Source organism: Papilio machaon, chromosome 19 (assembly GCF_912999745.1).
Source record: "Papilio machaon chromosome 19, ilPapMach1.1, whole genome shotgun sequence".
NCBI classification, from domain to species: domain Eukaryota; kingdom Metazoa; phylum Arthropoda; class Insecta; order Lepidoptera; family Papilionidae; genus Papilio; species Papilio machaon.
This window is the reverse complement of record NC_060004.1, coordinates 6816692-6838454: the sequence shown is the minus strand read 5'-3', so window position 1 is coordinate 6838454 and position 21763 is coordinate 6816692. Positions and strand designations below refer to the sequence as shown.

Here is a 21763-nt window from a genome sequence, read left to right as displayed (position 1 = left end):
TTTTATCTCTGAGATGTCTTAGACCAAGTTTAACTTCATAATGCGCTGTACTTTACTAGCCAAGCCCTTTCATTTAATACCCATATTGGGGGGAAATTTATAAATATGTCAACATATCATCCACCATTTTGTAATGGCGGCTATTTTGAATTTAACATAGTGCTCTAAATTTTACTTGTCAAGCGTTTCCATTTGATACCCATGTTAGAGTGGTTCTACAAAAATATATGATCCGACATTTTGGGACCGCAGCCTGTACGTGATAAATTCAATACAATTAAAAACATTAACACAAAAAATCTAAATTAGAAATCTACTTTAAAAATATTTTTTAAATATTGCCGCGACGCTGCAGAACTACAGCTGTTTGTCAATTACTACGTAAAGCTAAGCTCGGCTAGTGCGCGAGAGGGTGAAGGTTCTAATCCAGAGACTAAGATTTTTTGGCTCTGATTAACAATACCAATGCAATTGTTATTGCTAATCGTAGTTTTATGATGAAAATGATGTATAGGATTCATAATACAAACTGAGTAAGAAATAATTTATTGTATTACTAAGACTTTATTTAACTGACCACTGGAGTCCACCAGAAGTTTTGTTTCAGATTAAATATCGGGTATCAACTAAATCATTGTTTATTATTATTTTTGTTTAGTGCTATATGACATCCTCTTAGCTTTACCTTTACCATTCCTATTTTTTGGTTCCAGAGTTTCCTTTTCCTTTCCTTTGCACTTTATTATTTTACCTGTAGATGGATTATTTGGATACACACCTTCTGGTGTCCTTTTTTTCTTGGCCATATTCAAATCATGACGCCTTTTCATATGTTTGTTATATTTAGAACCCCTAGCACAGATTTCAGTTGTATTTGGTTTGAATTCGGTATGTTGCCTTATATGTTGGTCTCGAATAGTTTTCAACCTAAACTTTTTGTCACAATACATACAGTCATATTGTAGTGAGTTGTTGTGTATTATAATATGTGAATTGAGTTGTTTTTTTAAACGGAATTCTTTTCCGCACTGATCACACTTATGAGGCTTCTCGCTACTATGTACGGCTATATGATTTTTTAAATGCTGCAATGTTTTAAAACTACTCTTGCATACACTACACTCATGTGATAGTTTCTCTTCATGTGATATTGAATGGGATTTTAATTGTTTTTTACTGAAAAAACCTTCACCACACTTATCACACATATGTTCTTTTGTATGTATAGATAAATGATTGTTGAGCAATTGCTTGTTTTTGAATGACTTTTTACAAATTTCACAGGACAAGCTGTTTTGGTTAGAGACCAACTCTTTAGGTACATGTTTTGATTGTTTTCCTCTATAGTATGTATCCATATGAACTTGTAATTTTTCTGAATTTTCATAATCAGTATTGCAGCCAGGACATACATATTGTGTTTTAGAGCCATGTTCTATTTCTATATGATTATTTAGTTCAGGAGTATTTGAAAAATTACAATTACATTTGTAGCACATAAATTTAAGATGTTCATTATGTGATTGAACATGTACAATTAATTCATTTAAAGATAATATTGTTATGTTACAATGATGACATTTTAATGCATTACATATGTGGTGGAATTGCATTGAATGTAGTTTTAGCTCTTCAATGGTAGAAAACTGTGTTTCACATATAGAACAGCTCCATAGGTAATCATTCCAGGTTAATCTTGTGTATGTGCTCTCGCTATTGTTTGTATTACAGGAAATATTAAGCCAACTAGAGTTCTCCGAGATAATGGAGTTGTTGTCTGAAGATTGAGGGTTCATTTCAAAGTCTACTGCTGAACCACAATCAGATTTATCTCTAATAGGATCCATATGTTCTGCAATGGCACTCTGTTGATGTTCCAAAATTTCAATCTGTTGGTATTCAGAAATATCTTCCTGTTGATGTTCCAAACAACCATTCTGTTGAAGATCCAAAACATGATTCTGTTGATCATCAGAAAATTGATTATTTTCTAAAACATAACATTGTTGGTCTTCATTAATATCATGATCTTCATTTTCCGAAATTAAAATTATGTCTTTTTCATTTTCTGAAATATCAGAATCTTGCTCTATTATGCAGTTGTTTTTATTTGTATAAAGATCAAATAAAGTTTTGTGGGCTTTTTCAATTTTTGAAACGAATTCAAAGGCTTTATCAACATTATCGTTACACGATTGACAAACATATTTCGGAAATATTTCGCCATAATCGTACCAAATGTTTAAACGTGATAATTTTGCCATAGTTTTGTGTAACACCTCTTCGTCTGCTTGTAATTGGATTAAATTGCCTTTGCATTCGAGCTGGACACATAGCATGCAAAGGTAGTAAGTTTCAGTCTCTACATCCATTTTTATTCGATGATTATGATATTCGCATGATATTTTAAAGTTTACTATAACATGTAATTCAAAATCTTATTATTAGGATTTTATTAAGAAAATTTAAAATCTTATTATTAAGAGAACGTTATCAAATTAAGTTTTGTAGATTTGTAATTCTTGACAATCTTTAATAATCTGCAGTGGAACAAACACCTCAAAGATATATGTTGATGTGAATGCAAACTACAATGTTATAAAATAGTGATAAGTGACCAAAAAGAGCATATAAAAATTAAGTCAGTAGCATACACAGACATTTTGACAGTGTCACAGTTTTACTAGGGATGTTAAAAGATTAATCGATTTTGGAAAAAAATATCATTATACATTGTTAACAATTTTGATGGAACATCTATTTTTATTACAAAAATCGTTTTTTTTAAATTACTCTGTAATTTATTCGATTTATCATTCAACGCAATCGATGAGATGTTTCACGCCGTGCGACATATAATACGTTTAACATATCCATTAAAAATCGTAAATGAACAAGTCAGTTTAATAAATATTTATATTCTAATCCTTATGCCTTCTAGTATTAAATGAAATGGAACAACAACTCTGTCTGTCTCGCTATCACGTTAAAGGTATGAACCAATTTAAATTAAATTTCGTACTATAAATGTATTTCAATAAATGTTAAAAAAAGATTTGTTTTATATTGTCGTTTTTAAGACTATAAGTTTGTCGATTTGTTTTTATACATTAAATTAACACTAATTAAAAAAGTTATGACAATTAGCGTTTAGGAAAAATCTATTGAATTTCTTTTTTTACCTGAAATTTTAAGGAATTAAAAAAAAATCGACTAAAATCTATTATTTTTCTTTAAGAATCGATTTTTTAAAAATCGATTTTATCATAAACTGTAAAAATCGATTTACAAATAATCTATTTTTCCACTCAATGTTAACATCCCTAAGTTTTAAAAATTGCCACTTGCCATTGAGCTTTACGGGATAATGTTGCTGCTTGTTACACAACAACAAACCTATGAGTTGTTACAATTTAGTTTGACGAGAGAAAAGAAATGTTATTTGAGAGTTTTTAATTTTTCTGTAATAAATATTTTAATTTCGGAATCGAGTCACGAATCGATTTTTTGCGAAAAAAATAAAAACTTCAATGGTTCTCATTTTTATTATGGTCGCTTTTTTATAACATACTAGAGGTTGCTCGAGACTTCGTTAGCGCGGTATTTAAAATATAGCATAAGTTAGTACCGCACACATAAGCTCTTCCAGTAAAAGCTTGGTCAAAATAGGTCCAGCCTTCCATTGACAGACACGAAATTTTCACAAAACACAACTACACTTTTTTTTATAAGCAACCCCATTAGATTGTGCTCGCGAAATATATTTTTTTATAGCAAATACAGATGATTATTAAGATGAACTTGAGTAAACTACAACTTGGAATTTTGTACATAGTTACAATATCCAATAGTTATAACTTGTGTACTAAACATTATGCAAACATACAAAACGTTCAAATGCCTGTAGCTTTTAAAGTGGAACACCTCCAGATTCCTTACCTGAACACACTATTCGGCTGTAGTTCGGATTTTCGCCATATTTTCAATAACAACTGCTATGTAATATAGTCAAACGATATATTGTAGTTAAAATAGTTTTTTTTTAAATAAAAAAATAAATTGCATAAATTTTGTTTTAACACTAATTTCTACACAATACATTGCTGTTCTATAAATATTACAACATTGTGATGACGAATTTTATTTTATATATTATAAATATATTCAGATTTAAAACTCAGGGTAACTCTACACCAATGTGCAATATTTTTTTCAAGCTAAAAAACACATCAAGATGACAGATATAAAAAAACAAATTTATGTTTTTTAATTTGTACCAACTGTTTGTTTATATTGAACACTTGTATTGAAATTGCCAGTCTTTATATTCTGTTTGAAAAAAAAAATAGATACAATTTGTGACAATAAAGGCTCATGGCAGACGAAACCAACAATTCGGTTGGATGGACTAGCCATGTAAATCAGGTATAAACCGGTTTAAAAGTACAGCTCACGTAACTTACAGATACAAATTAAGCTGAGTTGCGAGTCAGTTCACTGATCTGCTTCACATATGTGAGCGGTGACCTGATCTGCAGATCATATTTTTTATGTCTTACCCATGGACTTTTGTTTCAATTCTATTTTTTAAACCTTTGGTGTATAACGTTAGTTGATAAGATGGCCAAGTAAATAACTAGAGCAATTCATGTCAAGGCGTTTTTGAGTAAAAACTCATGAATTCCAATAAACATTTTAAAAGCATACAAAGACAATGTACATAAAAGTAAAGTAGTTTAATATTAACAATCAATGAAGAGTAATTAATAATATAAATAAAACAAATAGTCATAAATATTAAAGATTAAAGATAAAGTTAAAATTCTCGATTCGTCTTTTTATCCAAGAATCATTGAAGAATTATTGTCTATTTCTAGCACTGTATATAAAATTTCCTTTCACAATAAAATTTTAATGCATTTATAAACTAATTTCTGATATATTACTAAATTCAAACATTCCCAGTTGACTGCTTTGGGATTTTGTACTTAAGAAATGGGACCACTAGGCCAAAGTGTGTCAGTGTTCAATTCTCGTGTTTTTGTTTCGGTCAGAATACAATTTTTTCTAAAATCAATTTAAATAGAGGATATATTTAAATATCAAATATATTTAACTAATTAACTAGATGGGCATCATATACTTTATAGTTTTTTTTTTAATCTATAAGCCTCTTCACAATGTCTTGATTAACTTCCACTCTCTTCCTTTATTAGTTTCTTCTTTCCTCTCTTTCCCGGTTTCATTATCTTGTTTTTCCACTCCTCTGTATCAGGGTCTGTGAATTGTACAATTTGCCCAGTTTGTGGGTTAACGGGAAAAACCCCTTCGGGGGTTATTTTTTTCTTAGATGTATCAGTATTATGCCGTCTTTTCATATGTTTGTTGTAGTTTGACCAATTAGTAAACTCCATGCCGCAGATCTGACAGGCGTACGGCTTAGCCCCGGTATGCTGTCGTTCATGATTTTTAAGGATCTGTCTAAAACGGAAAGCCTTATTACAATATTCACAAACATAAGGCATTGCATCCGTGTGAATTATTTTGTGAGCGTTCAGCTGATATAACAGTCTGAATCCACGTCCACACTCTTCGCACGAGAATGGTTTGATCCCTGAATGCATGTCAACGTGTCTGCGTAACATGTTTGGAAATAAAAACGACTTGTTGCAGATCTTGCACGTGTGCGGCCGGATCTGATCGTGCGACATAATGTGGGATGTAAGGGTGCCTTTATTGTAAAACATTTTCCCACATCTGTCACAAGTGTAGTTCTTTGTACGGTTGTTTGTATGGAGTTTCATGTGATCCCTTAGGCTGTTGGGATTCTTGTATACTTTTTTACACAACTCGCAGGTTAGTTCGGCCACTGTGATTGGTGTACCTCGTTTTCTCCGAGGTTTACGTTTTGGTTTCATAGAATTGTAATCACCTAAATGCTTTTGTAATGCCTCTTCATTCTTCAAAATCTCCCCGCAGAGGTCACAAGGGACTTGTAATTTAACAAGATGTTGTGCAACATGAGTACTTAATAAATCTTCTGACATGTATGCATCACAGTAGTGGCATCTTTTTCTGGAATGAAAACAAATTGCAATATTATATGAACTAAATATGTAAATTATGTGTAAACTTTATCTTTTTAATGGTTGTTACTTTGTTAAAAGGTATATCCAGAAGGGCTGCATGGATTTTGATGAAATTTGGTATGGATGTAAAAAAGTTTGAATTTGGTTCAAAAGATATTGTTGAAAAAAATATATATTTTGTAAGTTATTCCACTATTTATTATGGAAATATGCCTTTGAGTTATGAACATTTCAAGAAATACAAAATGATGTCTTATCTTATTATCTGATAAAGAATTTAGATGTAGACTGAACAAATATTTTTTACTATTGCATTTTACAATAAGATAAACCAATTAGTGTTTAATTATGTTATTTATCAACAAAAATAGGAAATATGCTCTACCTTAATCTTCTCCTGTGTCTACGCACATGCTTTAAAAAGGATTCAAAATCACTTTTCACATAGCTCTTACAATCAAAACATACAAAAGCGTTACATTTGCCATGAGCTATTTTGGAATGAGATCGTAATGATGGTAAATCAAGGAACTCCATATTGCAGTGTGCACATATCCATGGGTAGTCTTTCCACAAAGGGACTATTCTCTTCCTTGTATCAGTCACCTCTTTAGCATATATTGTTAAATCGGACTCATATGGCACATTGCATATCGTCGCCCCAAGCAGGTCTTGAACATTAAGAGTGTTGTCGAACTCTACATTGGACGGACTTTCACTGACATTTTCTGGAGCCTTATCTGTTTCTTCCACCTTCAGTTCTTCTTTGACTTCCAAAACATTATAAGTAATGTTATCCAAATTTAAAACTACTTTTGCATTTTCTGGGTAACTTACTTCCTGTTTAATTAATGGTGAAGTTTCCCCAACTGATTCTGGTAAACCGTAGTCATCGAAACCCATTCTATCATCGTCAGATATATCTGTCTTTGTGCAGTCATTGGTTATGAATAAATTTATCAATACTTCCTGCGATCGTTTCACCTTTTCGAGAAAATCTATTGCTTTATTTAAAGATTCGTAACACACTAAGCAAATAGTCTTGGGTAATAGGTTGTTATTATTATTAGAAAAATCAACATAAACTGCATTCAAGACGGTCAGTTTATGCAATATTTCTTCATATTTTTCTCTATCTTTAACAAGATTTATCAGTTTGTTGGATGCTTTTGTTTCGGCACAGAATCTACAATGAGTTTGATCTATATTTGCCATTATATATTCACAAGAACATTATTATTTTGTTTTACTACTAATAAAATATCACGGTTTGAGTAAAGTCGCGATCTCGCGATTAATTAACTTGTCAAATTGTCAAACACAACAAATCTTAGTAGCCTATTCTTTTTTTTTTTCAGATTACGTTCCATTTCATTTTACGGTAAACGTTTGGAAGTCAACTACAATGAAATACCCCAAATGAAGAATGCTCAAATAAAAATTTTTGAATATGTAGTAAATTTATTTTGCAACAAATTATATTTATCTAAAAAAAAATGATAAAAATTTAAACTCCAATAAGATGCTAAATATTAGATGAACTAAGCTTTGTAAAGATTGTAAAGGAAAGGTTTAAAAGCGCGGTTTACAATAGATTTATAAATATTTATGGCATTCTCTTATTATATGATCCTACTAAACTACTATCGTATTATTTCATTATTTCTTCAAAATTCAAACATTTTTTATTCTGCTCCAGAGTTATCGAATAAAAAATGGGAATCAAACGTATTTCCGGGATCATAGGTAGCCTATGTTTTCTTCCAGAATATTTTTTACATCTGTGACAAATTTCATCGAGATCCTTTGAGCCGTTCTGCATTTACCTTCTAACAAACATCCAGCCATCTTTTTAATTCCGCGCAGTCGAAGTTTGCTTTCAACGGCAGTCACAGCACTGTTTCCACATCAGGCTGCAGTTTTACCAGTATCGTGTTTCCTTGGCCTTATAAGATTTTAGAATAACTTATAGCATAAGTGCTAACATTTAACTAATGCTCCTCCTAATTTATTTTTAATCCAGAAAAAAAATGGGATTTTTTTCTACAAAATCAGACCCAAATTATCTGTTCGTCAAACGTATAAAGATCAAAGTATTTTTATTTATCAAGGTTTCTTATATAGGTTAGTTATGTAAAGTTCAAATGCTTCTTATTTACTATTTCAGAAGCGCTTCCTCTAAGCATATTTTTTACATCTTATTTTCGAATAACCTCTAGAAGTAGTAGCGTCTTAGTGTAGGGTCTTTTTTATTAGAAACTAGCTTTTACCCGCGACTTCGTCCGCGCGGAATAAAAAAATGCACACAAGATAAAAAAGTTCCTATGTCCGTCTCCTAGTTCTAAGCTACCTCCCCATCAATTTTCAGATAAATCAGTTCGACCAATGTTGACTTATAAATAGTGTAACTAACACTTTCTTTTATATATATAGATATCCTCGTTGCTGTTTTGTTTAGAGAACTACGTATAAAAATTTGAAATGAATTGTACACAGTGAAATAATTTTATTAATTTAAATAATTTTGAAGCAATACAATACAATCTTGGAAGTAAGCTACATTGAAGAGTATCACAGGCGTTAAAAACAATACATTCATTAAAGATAAGCCATACATATATGTAGACTGATGCAGACCTATAACACACCAGACACGACACGTTTACAACATTGTTTACAAAGACATTGCTAAAATACGTAGAACAATTTTTTTAGTTACATAGACGAATGAAAATTACTATAGTAACTATGGACCTATACGTACTACGCAAGAACTCGTGAAGTTTTAACTTCTTAAATTTGTTTTTTTACATTATTTATTGATTAAGAAGTATTTATTACAACAAACGAAACATTTAACGTTCACAGCAATACTAAAATTGATTTTTAAAGATTTCTACAATTTAACCAACAGTAAGATGAGTAAAATTTTAGTAGAATGTAGATATTTTTAAAACTTCATTTTCTATCAATTAGTTTTTATATAAAAGAATGTGCATAAGTTTATATTAAAACAAATTACATATTTTTTTATTCTAGAAGGTGGCAAAAAAGCAATCGCTAGCAAGTGCTGCGCATAGACATTTGCAACAGGCTAAATAGTTGAGGAACAAAGTACAAAGAACCAGTCCCAGTTCCTACCAAATCCATATCCTTTCGTTATTGAAAAAGGGTTGGTAGGGGAAAAGGAACAAGAAATGGACCATTGGAACTTTTATCGATCAAAATGGAGAATACATTACAGCTGTCATCTGTGCGCCACATTTGGCAAAAGATGTTGGTTTGCGGTCTTGACCACTTTCATAATTTTTTTTTTCCGAAATTCTCGCTTTCCTTTAATATGTATAATGTACATTTAGTACGCATATAGATGTACTTTAACATATTTAGCTTAAAAATACTCTTAAATACGTATAACTTTTTAATTAATTATTATAAATCATCTATCAATATTATTGTCTGCACAACAGATTTTTCCTTACATAAGATTATTTACTAAATGTTATATATTATTATATGTTAAAATGAATGTGAAAGTGAACCTACGACATAGTTCGCACGGCGGGAAGTCGTTGGATGCGGAAGGAGGACCGCGTACTGTGGAAGGCATTAGGAAAGAACCTATTCCCAGAAGTGGACAGATAAAGGCTGTTGATGCTGATAATGAATGTGAAACTACGTATGTCGTACTTATTAAATCTACGTTAATATGAACAATATTTTATTTTTCTAATATAAAAAACATTGTACGGTTTTAGATATTTTCAATTAATGTTGATGAAGTTAACAATTATTAAATTTCTAAGGTTTTTTTTTTTAATTTAGATTACAATATAAGTTGAAGCTTAGCGCTGTTAATGTTTTCATTAAAAAAATATTTTATTAAAATGATTATTAATTATTAAAAACTAAAGAGCATCAAGGTAATATTTTGTTATATGTTTTTAATAAATACTTATGTATTTTATATTCTATCATTAATATATTAAAATGGAAGAAACACGTATTTATGTAAATCGTTGTGCGTTTTCACAATACTTGAAGCGGGCAATTTCAAAATTTATATCATGTTTAATTTTATGCAATAATGATTTCATTTCTAACTAGCGTTAGAATTAATGTTAACTTTTAAATGATTTAATTTAAATCTAATAAAGAGTTAATTATAGTTATTATTAATAATTCAAATTTTATTTTCTAATCATATTTATATAATTATATAATATATATATGTAATGTAATTTCTAATTTTATTATTATGTACAAAATTTTATATATAATTAAGACTAGCATATAATATATTATTGGAAGACTTTTGTGATATAGTTTGTTGTGATAATTCTTGGTTGATTCCTAACACTAAAGAGGTTAGTGCAACAAAATATACGAAAACTCCTTTTACCTCTTATAAGGGATATTTCGGACACTTTTTTTTATTTTACAAACTGCCTGCAATATTCACGAAAGTGAATCGAAGCTTTTAAGCTGAGCAAAAGAATGACAAATTCAATACTACACTTTGTCATTAAATGCCATTAAGACGGTCTCTAAGTATGAGAAAACTGTACTAAGGGACTGCAAATATAATTATTAAACGACTATGAGATGGGCAGTCAACGTAATAGTCTTTTTAGTTTAATTTTGTAAGATTTTAATTCATGATTTTTTATTATTATCAAAGTTTGGCTTTTTAAATCAGATCATTCATATTGTTGGTGATTTGCAACAATATGAATGATTTGGAGCTTCTATACGAAATATTCATTGATACAATTATATTTTGTTGCAATAACCTTGATGTTTATAATTCATTCATTCGCACACCCATACAATTTGAATAAAAATAAACGAATTGAAAATTAAAAGAAATAAAGTATATTAACATAACAAAGTTCTCAATAATTAAAAAGTTCTTTAAATCAGAATTAATATTTGTGGCATTAAGTAGTGGAGTTCAGCTAACTAACCTTGTTATATTAGGTTAAAGCATATAAAATATATTTAGATAGGACCTTTTATCAATAAGGTTTAATTCATTTCCCTAGACAAGTATGTATTTATAAATAATAAATCTTGTAAATTATAAATGACCGTACATGAATTATAAAAGAGACTTATATGCTAATAATTATAATATTACATACAACTTTCACACAAATATAATATCTCATTCTAACACTCTCATAACATCCTTCATCATTTGAATCCATCCACATTAGGTCTGTTTTACATTATGCCAGTACAGTAAGACAGTAGCGCTCAAAATCAATGATAGTATATAACTGGCATGATGTAAGCACTAACTGGTGCCAGTGAGCCAAACAATCCATGAGAGACCAGCGCTACTGTCCTATTGTACTGGCATAATGTAAAACAGGCGTTATACTTTTACCAAAATTTTAAAAAAAAGTTTCATTCTTTCCCTTTCATTCCATTATTAAAATGATTACACATTATAAAATAAGTTAATTACACTTTAGTTACTATTATTTATAAGTTACGAGATAATGTTATTAATTGTATTGCTTATTTTTAATACTACACATCATGATGAAAACAATTGCTTTTGGTAAAATAATTAAAAAAAATAAACTATTAAAGTAGTATAAAATGTCTTAAAATACTAACGAAATGATTATGGAATGTCTTTAATCTAATAAGTCTATGCAATCAATTAACGCAAAAAGTACGTTAACAAGGACTTGTGACATCATACGTTCTGATTAATTAAGTCTATTTTAAGGCGGGAAACCGCATGAAAGTCTATTGTTTTTTTTTTTAAGGACAAATGTTTTGTTTTACAAAGTCCAAAGTTTTATTGTGTTGTAATTTTTAGGGTTGTGTAATTTTTTGCTCTTTATTAAATTTGAAGCACTTTCTGATGTCAGGTAAGCAATTAAATATTTATTTAAGACAGAACTTAATTTTGTTTCTCTATGTTAATTTTATTTTGTTAAAATTATTAAATTTTAAAGAGTTAAATTGATTTATTAGTATCTAATTATCAACCTCAAAGAGCGGATTATATTTTACAATTTATTTACAATAAAACCGAAAAATAAATAAAATCGAATATTATTAAATCTCAATAATACTGGCTACACCAACACTATCTACTGTAATACGATATTTTGAATTGAAAAATTTAGGGAGTCGAAACAAATTTTGCATCAACGGTCCATTTGACTTATTGCGATTTCTTTTTGCAATGTTTCCTTTAAAAAATCTCAATAATTCAGCCGACGATTTTAATTGACTGGTAGGTATGAAAGGAAAGAATAAAAAAATAAAATAATGAAAAAATATTTAATAAATGACTAGAGAAAAAGATACAAATAAAAAAAAGAATTGTCATATATCCTTTAAAAATTTTAACTATGTTAAAAAAGCTATACATTTATACTTGATTGTAATGTAATTATTAATTAAGTATTAAATAAACAAACTGTCCATTTCATCACATTTAAAGATACTAATGAAGTATATACAGCAATATTTTTATGTGATTAAGACTTTGATATGTGGAATAGATTTAAAAAATGTAACAGAAAATCAAAAACATTGTAAAAAGCTATAAAAAATATTAGAAACACGTGCAATAGAAATTATACTTTTAAGTAAATAATGCAATACTGTATCCGATAAATGATCATTGCTGACCTATTGGCGTTGCACGACACATTGGCGTTCCGTGGCCTATTGGTGTTTGGTGGCCTGTTGGTGTTATATGGCCTATTGGCGTTATGTGACCTATTGGAATGGGGCGCGGTCGCAGTTACAAGCGGCTCCCCCTTGGCCCTGGCGGCATTGCACGTTGCACCATGATGACCAGCTTTCCGCGGTGTTTAGGCGACTTACCATAGCGTATTCCGGTGTTACTGCCGACGGATAGTTCTCGCGACATGCTGGACAACCTGTTCAAAATGTTAACAATATATACTGGCTGAATAAAGCCCGAATAATGGTTATTTCGCTTTTTCACTAAATCCCATAGAAAAATTTCAAAAATAGAAACAACCTCTAAATTTTTCAATTGTTTCCAATTAATAATTTTAGAGGTTGTTTCTATTTTTCAATTAAAGGTCGCCGTATGTCATATTTTAACGGCGGCAATACTGCTAGCAGAATTCTGCGTTCTGACATTATCAATTGCTTCAAGCTGTCAATGTACAGCGGCTAATAATTTTTGTCTGACTAATATGACAGTATTTATATAGTTAGGAACTATTGGACTAGTCATACCAGACAAGCAAGGGCGGGTAGTGTCCTACATGGGGAGAACTGGCCGTGAGGAAAGGCGGATGGCCTCCGGTGTTCCACAGGGGTCCGTGTTAGGGCCCCTCCTGTGGAACATCGGATTCGATTGGGCCATCCGCGGAGAGGTGCTGTCCCGGATGGCGGTCATCTGCTATGCAGATGACACGCCGGTAGCCGTCCGGGACACTACCTGGAGCCGGCTTAAAAGGAGGGCTGAGGCCGGAGCCATGTTGTTGACCCGGAGGATCGAGGCGCTAGGCCTCCGAGTGGCCCTCAGCAAGACCGAGGCCCTTTATTTTAAAGGGCCTAGGTGGAGGATTCCTGCGGGGGCCACCCTCCGGGTCAACGAAGAGGAAGTCGGAGTCAGGGCCCGGATGAAATATCTGGGTCTTGTCCTCGACGGGGGCTGGCGCTTCGGCGATCATTTCCGAGCGCTGGCCCCCCGGCTCGTGGGAGCGGCCTCAGCCCTGTCGAGGCTCCTCCCTAACCTTAGAGGTCCGGGTGTACATACGAGACTGCTGTACACCACGGTCGTCAAAAGCATGGCCCTGTACGGTGCACCGATGTGGGCAAATGCCCTCAACGCACCAAACAGGGCCCTCCTCCGCAGGCCGCAACGCATAATTGCGGCACGTGCGTGTCGGGCCTACCGCACGGTAGGCCACGCGGCGGCCTGCGTTTTGGCCGGCACCCCTCCGTGGGAAATAGAGGCGGGCGTGCTGGCCGAAGCCTACTGGGCGCGGGCAACACAAAGAGCTCGGGGCGAAGCCCCGGCTCCAGAGGAGCTCTCCCGCGCCCGGGAGGCGAGGAGAAAGACGACCGTGGAGCTCTGGGCGAGTGGCCTAGCGCACGCCCAATATGGCGTGCGCACCATAGAGGCCATACGCCCACAGCTCCCGGAGTGGTGTGGGAGGAGCCACGGCTCCCTTACCTTCCGACTGACACAGGTGCTGTCCGGACATGGCTGTTTCGGACGGTACCTGTGTCGGATCGGAAGGGAAGAGACGATGCGCTGCCACGGGTGCGGCGCCGATGAGGATACGGCGCAGCACACACTTGAAGTGTGCTGCGCCTGGACAGAAGAGCGCCGCACCCTGGTGGCGGCGATAGGCGGCGACCTCTCACTTCCCGCCGTCGTGCGCGCCATGTTGGGAAGTGAGAGGTCTTGGAACGCGGTCTCCTCCTTCTGCGAAACTGTCATATCGCAGAAGGAGGAGAGGGAGCGGGAGCGCGAAGGGGATCCCCTAGCGCCCCCGCTCCGGCGCAGAAGAGTGGGGAGAAGGAGGCGGCAATTTGCTGCTGCCCTTCTCCCCACGCCTCAAAATTGAGGGCCCCTTAGGGCCAAACGCAGGCGGGGTCACGGAAGTAAGCTAACGCGTTTCCCGTGGCCCCGCCGTAACGCGTCAGAGGACAGTCTGGTTTTAGTGGGTATTCCGGTCGCCTTCTGCGGCCGGCGAGTCCCACACTCCCTACGCCATTGCACAGCCCGGCGTAGGGGTGCGTAAATGCATTTCCAGACTATAAAAAAAAAAAAAAAAAAAAGTCATACCAGACAATACGTATCTGTCGGTGATACAGAATGTATCACATATTCCGCTCCAGTCGACCTCCTTCCGTGTCACCCGCTCGTTTCTGTCACTGCAACTGCACAACGGCTCGCCTGTGTAGATCAACACGTTTGAGTAATAATTTAATTAACACCAATAGGATTTCTAAAATACCTTTGCCAACTAACATTAGTGCAAAAACAATCTATGGAAGTCGCAGTACCCGTTTTTTTTAACGCAGATACGATGAGGACTAGAAAAAATGTATTTAGGCTACTACCAAACTTTAATAGCGGCGATAGAGGAAAACATCTAGCAATTGACAAATATCTCACCAAGATGATTCTCGCAGAGAGTTGGGCACACATAGACTCTAGGCTTGCCGTACACTACATCGGTGGTGTTGCCGTCGGACAGCGCATTCTGAAGACCCACCGGCATCAGCTGCGGGCAGCTGGCGCCGCATGCGGTGCCGCCCAGACCTGGACACAGGCAATGCATTACAGCGAGCAATTTAACAAGCATTACATGATTCAACCGATAGCTAAATATCATATGTGTTCTAAAGTTATGTAATAAAAAAGATCACGTGTTTAGGTAATACAAAGCTTATGGTAAAAAAACAAATAAAGTCCTATAATATTCTGTAGAAAAGAACCAATCGAATGAACTTACTTTTTTAAAGTCATTCACGCGGTGAATGTAGGTTTTTCCTGTTAGTTCGTTCGACCAACCGATCAATCGGCCCAATAGGATTTTTTCCCATTGGACCGACTAAATCTAAAGAATCAATAGGAATAACGGGATTTTTTTGAATCTATGAACTCAATCGGCCTAATATCAAACATACTTGAATGTGACAAGATTACAATCAAATAGATAAATATTGTTATAGATTGCCTTAGCTATGAAAATAACAATCAAGTAATTCTTTATCTCTCTTCTGTGTTTCATTCACAAATTAATCAGTTTTATTATATGGTAAAACTAACTGCTAAAACTAAAATATGCTTCTCGATTTATAAAAAGAAAATTGCAATATAAAAAATAATTATAGCGTGAAACTTAAAACTTGATAAAAAAAAGATAAACGTTATCTACAACACTACGATTTTTTGGCCCTTAAAATTAACGTAATACCAAGGAAAAGAATTATAACACTAACAAAGCTACAAAATAATGTAATACAATTTTTGAAATGTTAAACACTTACCGATCTGAAGACGTTAGCGCCATATGAAGAAAAACTGGCTGAATGCAACACAAGACGACCAACAAACAAAAAAAAAAATTAAAAAAAAAAACTAAAACCTGCGTGACAAAGGTCCGCACAGAGATCGGTCCGGGTCGGCACTGAGGGCGCCCTCTGGCCCTGTCTGAACTGCGCGAGGTATATCCTATTCAACGCCCCTCCGTCGTACTTCAGCTGAAGGACCACTTCCGGCCTCTGAACCTCTCTCTTTCCCTCTCCGGCCGGCTCGAGCCCCATTGGCTCTTCTACCACCCCATCCGTCACCCCGCCCCCGGAGGTGCAGAGGGCGAACGTAAAACAACACACGCCCACAAGGGTGAGAATCGTTTTTGCCTTCATCTGTGAAACAAAAGCTTAGATTAAAAATAAAAGTCTTTGTTTAGTCAGATTTTATTGTTTTTCCGTTCTATGTTGCACCACAAAGGAAAGATTGAGCTTTGTTACTTGGAATAAGAAAGTTTTTATTATGATGTTTTTACTTTACTTTTTTTTATTTGCTTTATTTCTTAGAAAGAAGAAATATTTAAATTATACACAGATAGACAGAAACGTCTAAATTTATCCTGCAAGTATGATATAAATGCTTTGCTGCTAGCATGTTTAACTGTAGCCCGGACTACTGAAATTATAGATTCCCGAAGGCAAAATCCACAGGAAAAATCATTCTAATATTACCATAGGGTACATTTTGTAGTTAAAAGTATAAACCCTTTAGTACAAGGCAACGTAGATCTTCGAAACTTATATTGTATAGCGTTGGGCGCGCTGTACACAACAATCATTACAGGCATAGCGACATGTCAACTGTATAGATTAGCTCCGCCATTTTGAAAATTGCAGCGATTTTTCTCACGACCATCTTGACAGATAGTGGAGCCTAGCACGATTTTTTTAAATCGCCATCATATCTTAAAGTACACTAAAAATTTACTTATTCTGACAGAATTGACAATAACGATATTATTATCACAAAAAATCGTGCTAGGACCACTGGAGGCGAGTAATTGGTTTTGGCGACTTAAGAAAAAAAAAGTATGACTCTATGTCATCATATTGCGTAAGCTTAGTGACTAACTTCGGCAGGTTTCGACAATTTACAACGCCTTGTGTACGAAAGGCCTAACTTACAAAAACATAGATATCTTTTTTTACATCAATTCCACATAACTTAGTTGTAAGTTGAATTCTTTATTATATTTAGTTAGTTTCAAAACATTTTATGAAATATATCCGTTTTAATTTTGTTTATTTTTCATATTGGAATGGATATAAACTATTTAATAACCCGTCTTAGTATATTCTATTATTATCTATTCGTATCTTAGTTAACCACAATAAAATATTACGGCATTTCTACATGATGAAGTAAATTCAATGCCCGAATATATTTGTACTTCGTTTTAGTTACTTACATTTGATGTAAAACTCCGCATTTCCAAGACAAAGTGCAAACTGGAGCAAAGATAGATGCTATTGAAGCTCCCGAGGGCAAATACAAACGAATATGTACTGTCGTTAACACAAGCTTTTAACGTTTTTATTATTAAAGTCGAAATATTTATTAAACTTTAATATTATTTAATATTACAATATTTGTAAGAATTTGTTTATGTTGTTAGTGGAAATACAGATTTTACAAACATTTTTATTTAATTAATTTTTTTCGGAGAATATTATATATTCATATTTTTTATTGTAATTAAAAATAATCTAACTATTTATGATATTCGTCGATAATAGGGATATAAATAATAATTAAAAAATTAAATGTGCATAGGTAAAAGGTTTGTGTTACTGACTGTACTCGAGTTGGGCGGCGTGCGTCACGACTCGCCCTAGATTGTGAAATTTTACGCTTTCATCAAAGTTTGCCTTCTATATTATTTTTTCTAAATTAATATAAAAATAGTAAAAAAGTAACGATTTTCTGCCTGTCTGGATATCCCATGCGAAAACCATTAATGTAAAAATGTTACCTTTTTTTTTCACCTTAATTTGATAATGTGTTTTTTGTATTTTAATTCATTCATTTAGATACTTACACTAAATCAAAAAATCCTTTTTTCTGTACTTTAGTTCCTTTCATCCAGGTCCGTTTGACCGTTCTGGAGATACCTTCTAACTAACATTTATCCATCAACTATCCATCCATCCATATAACCAAACTTTCGCATTTATAACATTACTAGGATAATAGTACACAGAATCAATAAAAATAAATATTTATCTTACAAACATGCTTAGAATTTAATACGTAAATGAATTTCAGATATAAAGGAGTTGTTATCGCTCTTCTAAGTTGAGCGAAGGCTCTATTGGTTTGAAGGAGATATCGCTATACGTAAGAGAAGGAAAGAGACATGCCGTGTATTGATCGGTCGCGTTTATATACCTTTGTTATGTACAAAGTTCTATATACACATCTCGTCTGTGCGCCTCCACAGATCCTGGGAACGCTAGGTTTTTGTGACTGATTGAATTTCGACTGATTTGATTTGAAGTTATATGAGAATTATAATACATTTTTTATAATATGAAAACAGTTGATTAAAATAAAATTAAATTTGACATCGGGACGTAACTAAGAAAAAGTATCTATTCATTTGTTTCCATTCCAAATCAGTTTAAAAACCTCTAAGTATGTAAAACAATTGATTTTTATTCCCAACGTCGAAATACTTGTATCAAAACATATTATAAACAACATACTAAATGTATTTGAAAAACAGACAAAACAAGATGTTTTAATGCAAGATTTTCTTCCTAGAAACTTCACAGTAAAGATGTTAGTATTTAAGATTCTAAAATGTACTTTAAAAGTAATAGCAATAGAGTCTATTATTGTTTACAATGTAATTTTTTCGGCCTAAATATCTACGGTAATTACTGTAGTGTTCTAAACACTACTTCATCATCATCATCATCATCATCTCCCTGGCCTTATCCCACTTACGTAGGGTCGGCACACAAGGTTTTATGAACCTTAAAGTTTTGGCTTAAGTTTTTACGGCCGGCCGCCTGCCTGTGGCCAACCCTACTTGGGAGGAATTTTTTAAAATTAAGTATAACATAATAGCTAAATAATATAAAAATTAATTCTAAAAATACACCAAAAATAAAAATGAGTAATAAAAACTTGTAAATAGAACACAACTTGTCTTGTGTACTAAACACTACTTCTCTCCATAATTATAGACAGAATTAGTTACAGTCTTCTAAATAATAGGCCGCATAAAGAACTTTTAGATTTTCTTTAATACAGTTTTTCTCAATCCAACGTAATCTCGTCCTACTACAAATCCACTATTTCCCTTTGTAGGATGAATTGTAGTTTAACACCAACCTATCCTTTTCCCTCCTGAGGGTCGGCACAGTATGTATCACACTTCCATGAATCTCTTTCAGCCTTCACATCGGAATTCACTGTCTTTTTACGCATATCCTCTTTCACAGAATCCATCTATACTTTCATCGGTCTTCCTCTACCTTTGTAGCCATCCATTACTGTAGAAGATCGTGATTTTGTATTATTATTTAACATGATGGGCCTGTCATTATTATTTTTATCCTTTGAATGGTTAATGAAAATTTTATAAAGTTATTATTTATGAAAGTACTAACCTCTATGGACTGCGCACAGCCCGCGCACTCGCCTCACTGCCCACAAATTATACACTCTGATAAAATACCATTACATATAGTGTATTATATGTTATAGAGTACATTTTTATAGAATACTAGCTGTCTCCCGCGACTCCGTCCGCGCGCAGTTACTAAATGGGGGGGGGGGGTTATGAAAAATAGATGTTGGCCGATTCTCAGACCTACTGAATATGCTCACAAAATTTCATGAGAATCGGTCAAGCCGTTTCGGAGGAGTTAAAGTTAGAACCCCGTGACACGAGGATTTTATATATAAGAAGTGACTAAAACACACTTAACGCCTTGTGAGATGCACATTTAATAAACAGAGGCGAGGAAAAAAAGAAAAGGAATCTCTTCCTATTTAAATTCTTATTCAAATTCCTTCCTAATTCTTCCGTCCTTTTTTTACTATGAATTAATAGAGACAGAATAATTCAACTAGTAGGAGTATTTTGTTGCATTTAAAATATTCCTTCCGACTTTTCTGCACATAAAGAAAAGCTTCAAAAATGTAATTTATTAAAGTGAATTCACCTAATATTTATAATACTCTGTGCAGAACTAAATCGTGTACTCAAGATAAGGGCTACACATCAAGAGCTTTCCATAAGCTTTTACCTGATAACATTTATCGAGCAGCGACATCTGGTGCTCATTTTTTGAGCTACCAGAAGATTACCTTTGCTGTGGATTAATTTTCCAACATATCAGTAGCTGTATGATATGATAATATATATATGTACATTGATAAAGCATGGCTACTTGCATAGAAGTAACTAGATTTACGATTTCATTCTCTAATAAATTTAGAAGTGGTCCAATAGAGGCATGAATTGGCCTCGCCTCGACATGCGTGAAGTGGAAGCAATTCTGCGTTTCGTTTGATGAGTGTGCGTGCTGGAGGAATACTTTTAGTCTACGTAGGAACGTGGTTAGGACAGGAATCCCACTCTTTTCTTTTTATAAGGAAGTGAATTTGGCAGAGGAGGGGCAAATAGGATGGGGGAATTATCCTCTTTCGGTACGTCCCCTCCTCCGTTGACTAAAGACAGGTCCAGGTCTATTGTTTCGGTGAATTCAGGTGGCCGTACCCTCGTTTGCCACTTTATTATCATACTTCATACTAAATGCGAATGTTTAGATGGATGGATGGATGGATCGATGGATGAAAATATGGATGGATGGATGGATGTTTGTTTGAATGTATATCCAGAAAGGCAAAACGGATCTTGATGAAATTTGGTACAGATGTAAAACATGGTCTGGATGAACACAAAGGCTATTTATTAAGTTTTTTTACTCCGCGCGGAGAGAGTCGCCGGCGACAGCTATTATAAAAAAAGTCTAGTAATATTATTTAATATTAAAGAGATAACGTGTAGTTATATATATTTTTAAATGTCTTTATCTAATACTCGTAAAATTATAAGTATTCGTAATATGCCATTACAAATATGATTCAGCGAGCAGCCTGGCTGTATCGATCGGCGTGGGCGTGCCGACGCCCACGGACGTCATACGCCCTACCAAAATGGACGGCGTTGAGCGGAATGGGGGGAGACTTAGCTCCAGGGGATGAGTAGGGGTGGCATTGTTGAGAGCAAATGTGGCTGTCGCTGTTATATTCTGAAAATATGATAAGTTTCAAATTATTTACAGTCTGGCAGCTTAGGAATTTCTCAATTTGCTCATGTGAAAATTAAATCAAGATTGTATATTGTAATAATTTACCTTAGTGATTATGTTTACCTTATAGATCTATGTAAGTTGTTTTAAAAGGCTTAGGCTAAATGTTCATAGCTAAAACAGTAAATGAAACTCTTTGGTGTTGGACTTAAAAAAATATGCATAATACACTATGAGCGTTGCCGTACGTGGACAGTATAATTTTTCGTTTATATTAGATACATTTATTCAGATTTATTATATTTATTACATTCTTAAACTTTTATTTGTGGTTGTGGCAAATATCA

General features: G+C 33.8%; 3 protein-coding genes across 3 annotated transcripts; all 3 read right to left on the bottom strand.

Moving 5' to 3' along the window:
• Positions 1-411: 411 nt before the first annotated feature.
• Positions 412-2456, bottom strand: LOC106715609 (zinc finger protein draculin-like). Its single transcript, XM_014508932.2, has one exon. It carries the CDS (start codon positions 2370-2372, stop codon positions 645-647), a length of 1728 nt encoding a protein of 575 aa, XP_014364418.2. The 5' UTR covers positions 2373-2456; the 3' UTR covers positions 412-644.
• Positions 2457-5135: 2679 nt separating this feature from the next.
• LOC106715610 (zinc finger protein 675) lies at positions 5136-7417 on the bottom strand. Its single transcript, XM_014508933.2, has 2 exons — positions 6475-7417; positions 5136-6075 (listed from the first exon to the last, which is right to left on the bottom strand). Exons 1-2 carry the CDS (start codon positions 7302-7304, stop codon positions 5190-5192), a joined length of 1716 nt encoding a protein of 571 aa, XP_014364419.2. The 5' UTR covers positions 7305-7417; the 3' UTR covers positions 5136-5189.
• Positions 7418-12687: 5270 nt separating this feature from the next.
• On the bottom strand, positions 12688-19832 carry LOC106715590. The gene is made up of 5 exons (XM_045682542.1): positions 19767-19832; positions 16205-16484; positions 15229-15375; positions 14896-15006; positions 12688-13003 (listed from the first exon to the last, which is right to left on the bottom strand). The coding sequence occupies exons 2-5, from the start codon at positions 16482-16484 to the stop codon at positions 12840-12842; spliced, it is 702 nt and encodes a 233-aa protein (XP_045538498.1). The 5' UTR covers positions 19767-19832; the 3' UTR covers positions 12688-12839.
• Positions 19833-21763: the final 1931 nt, after the last annotated feature.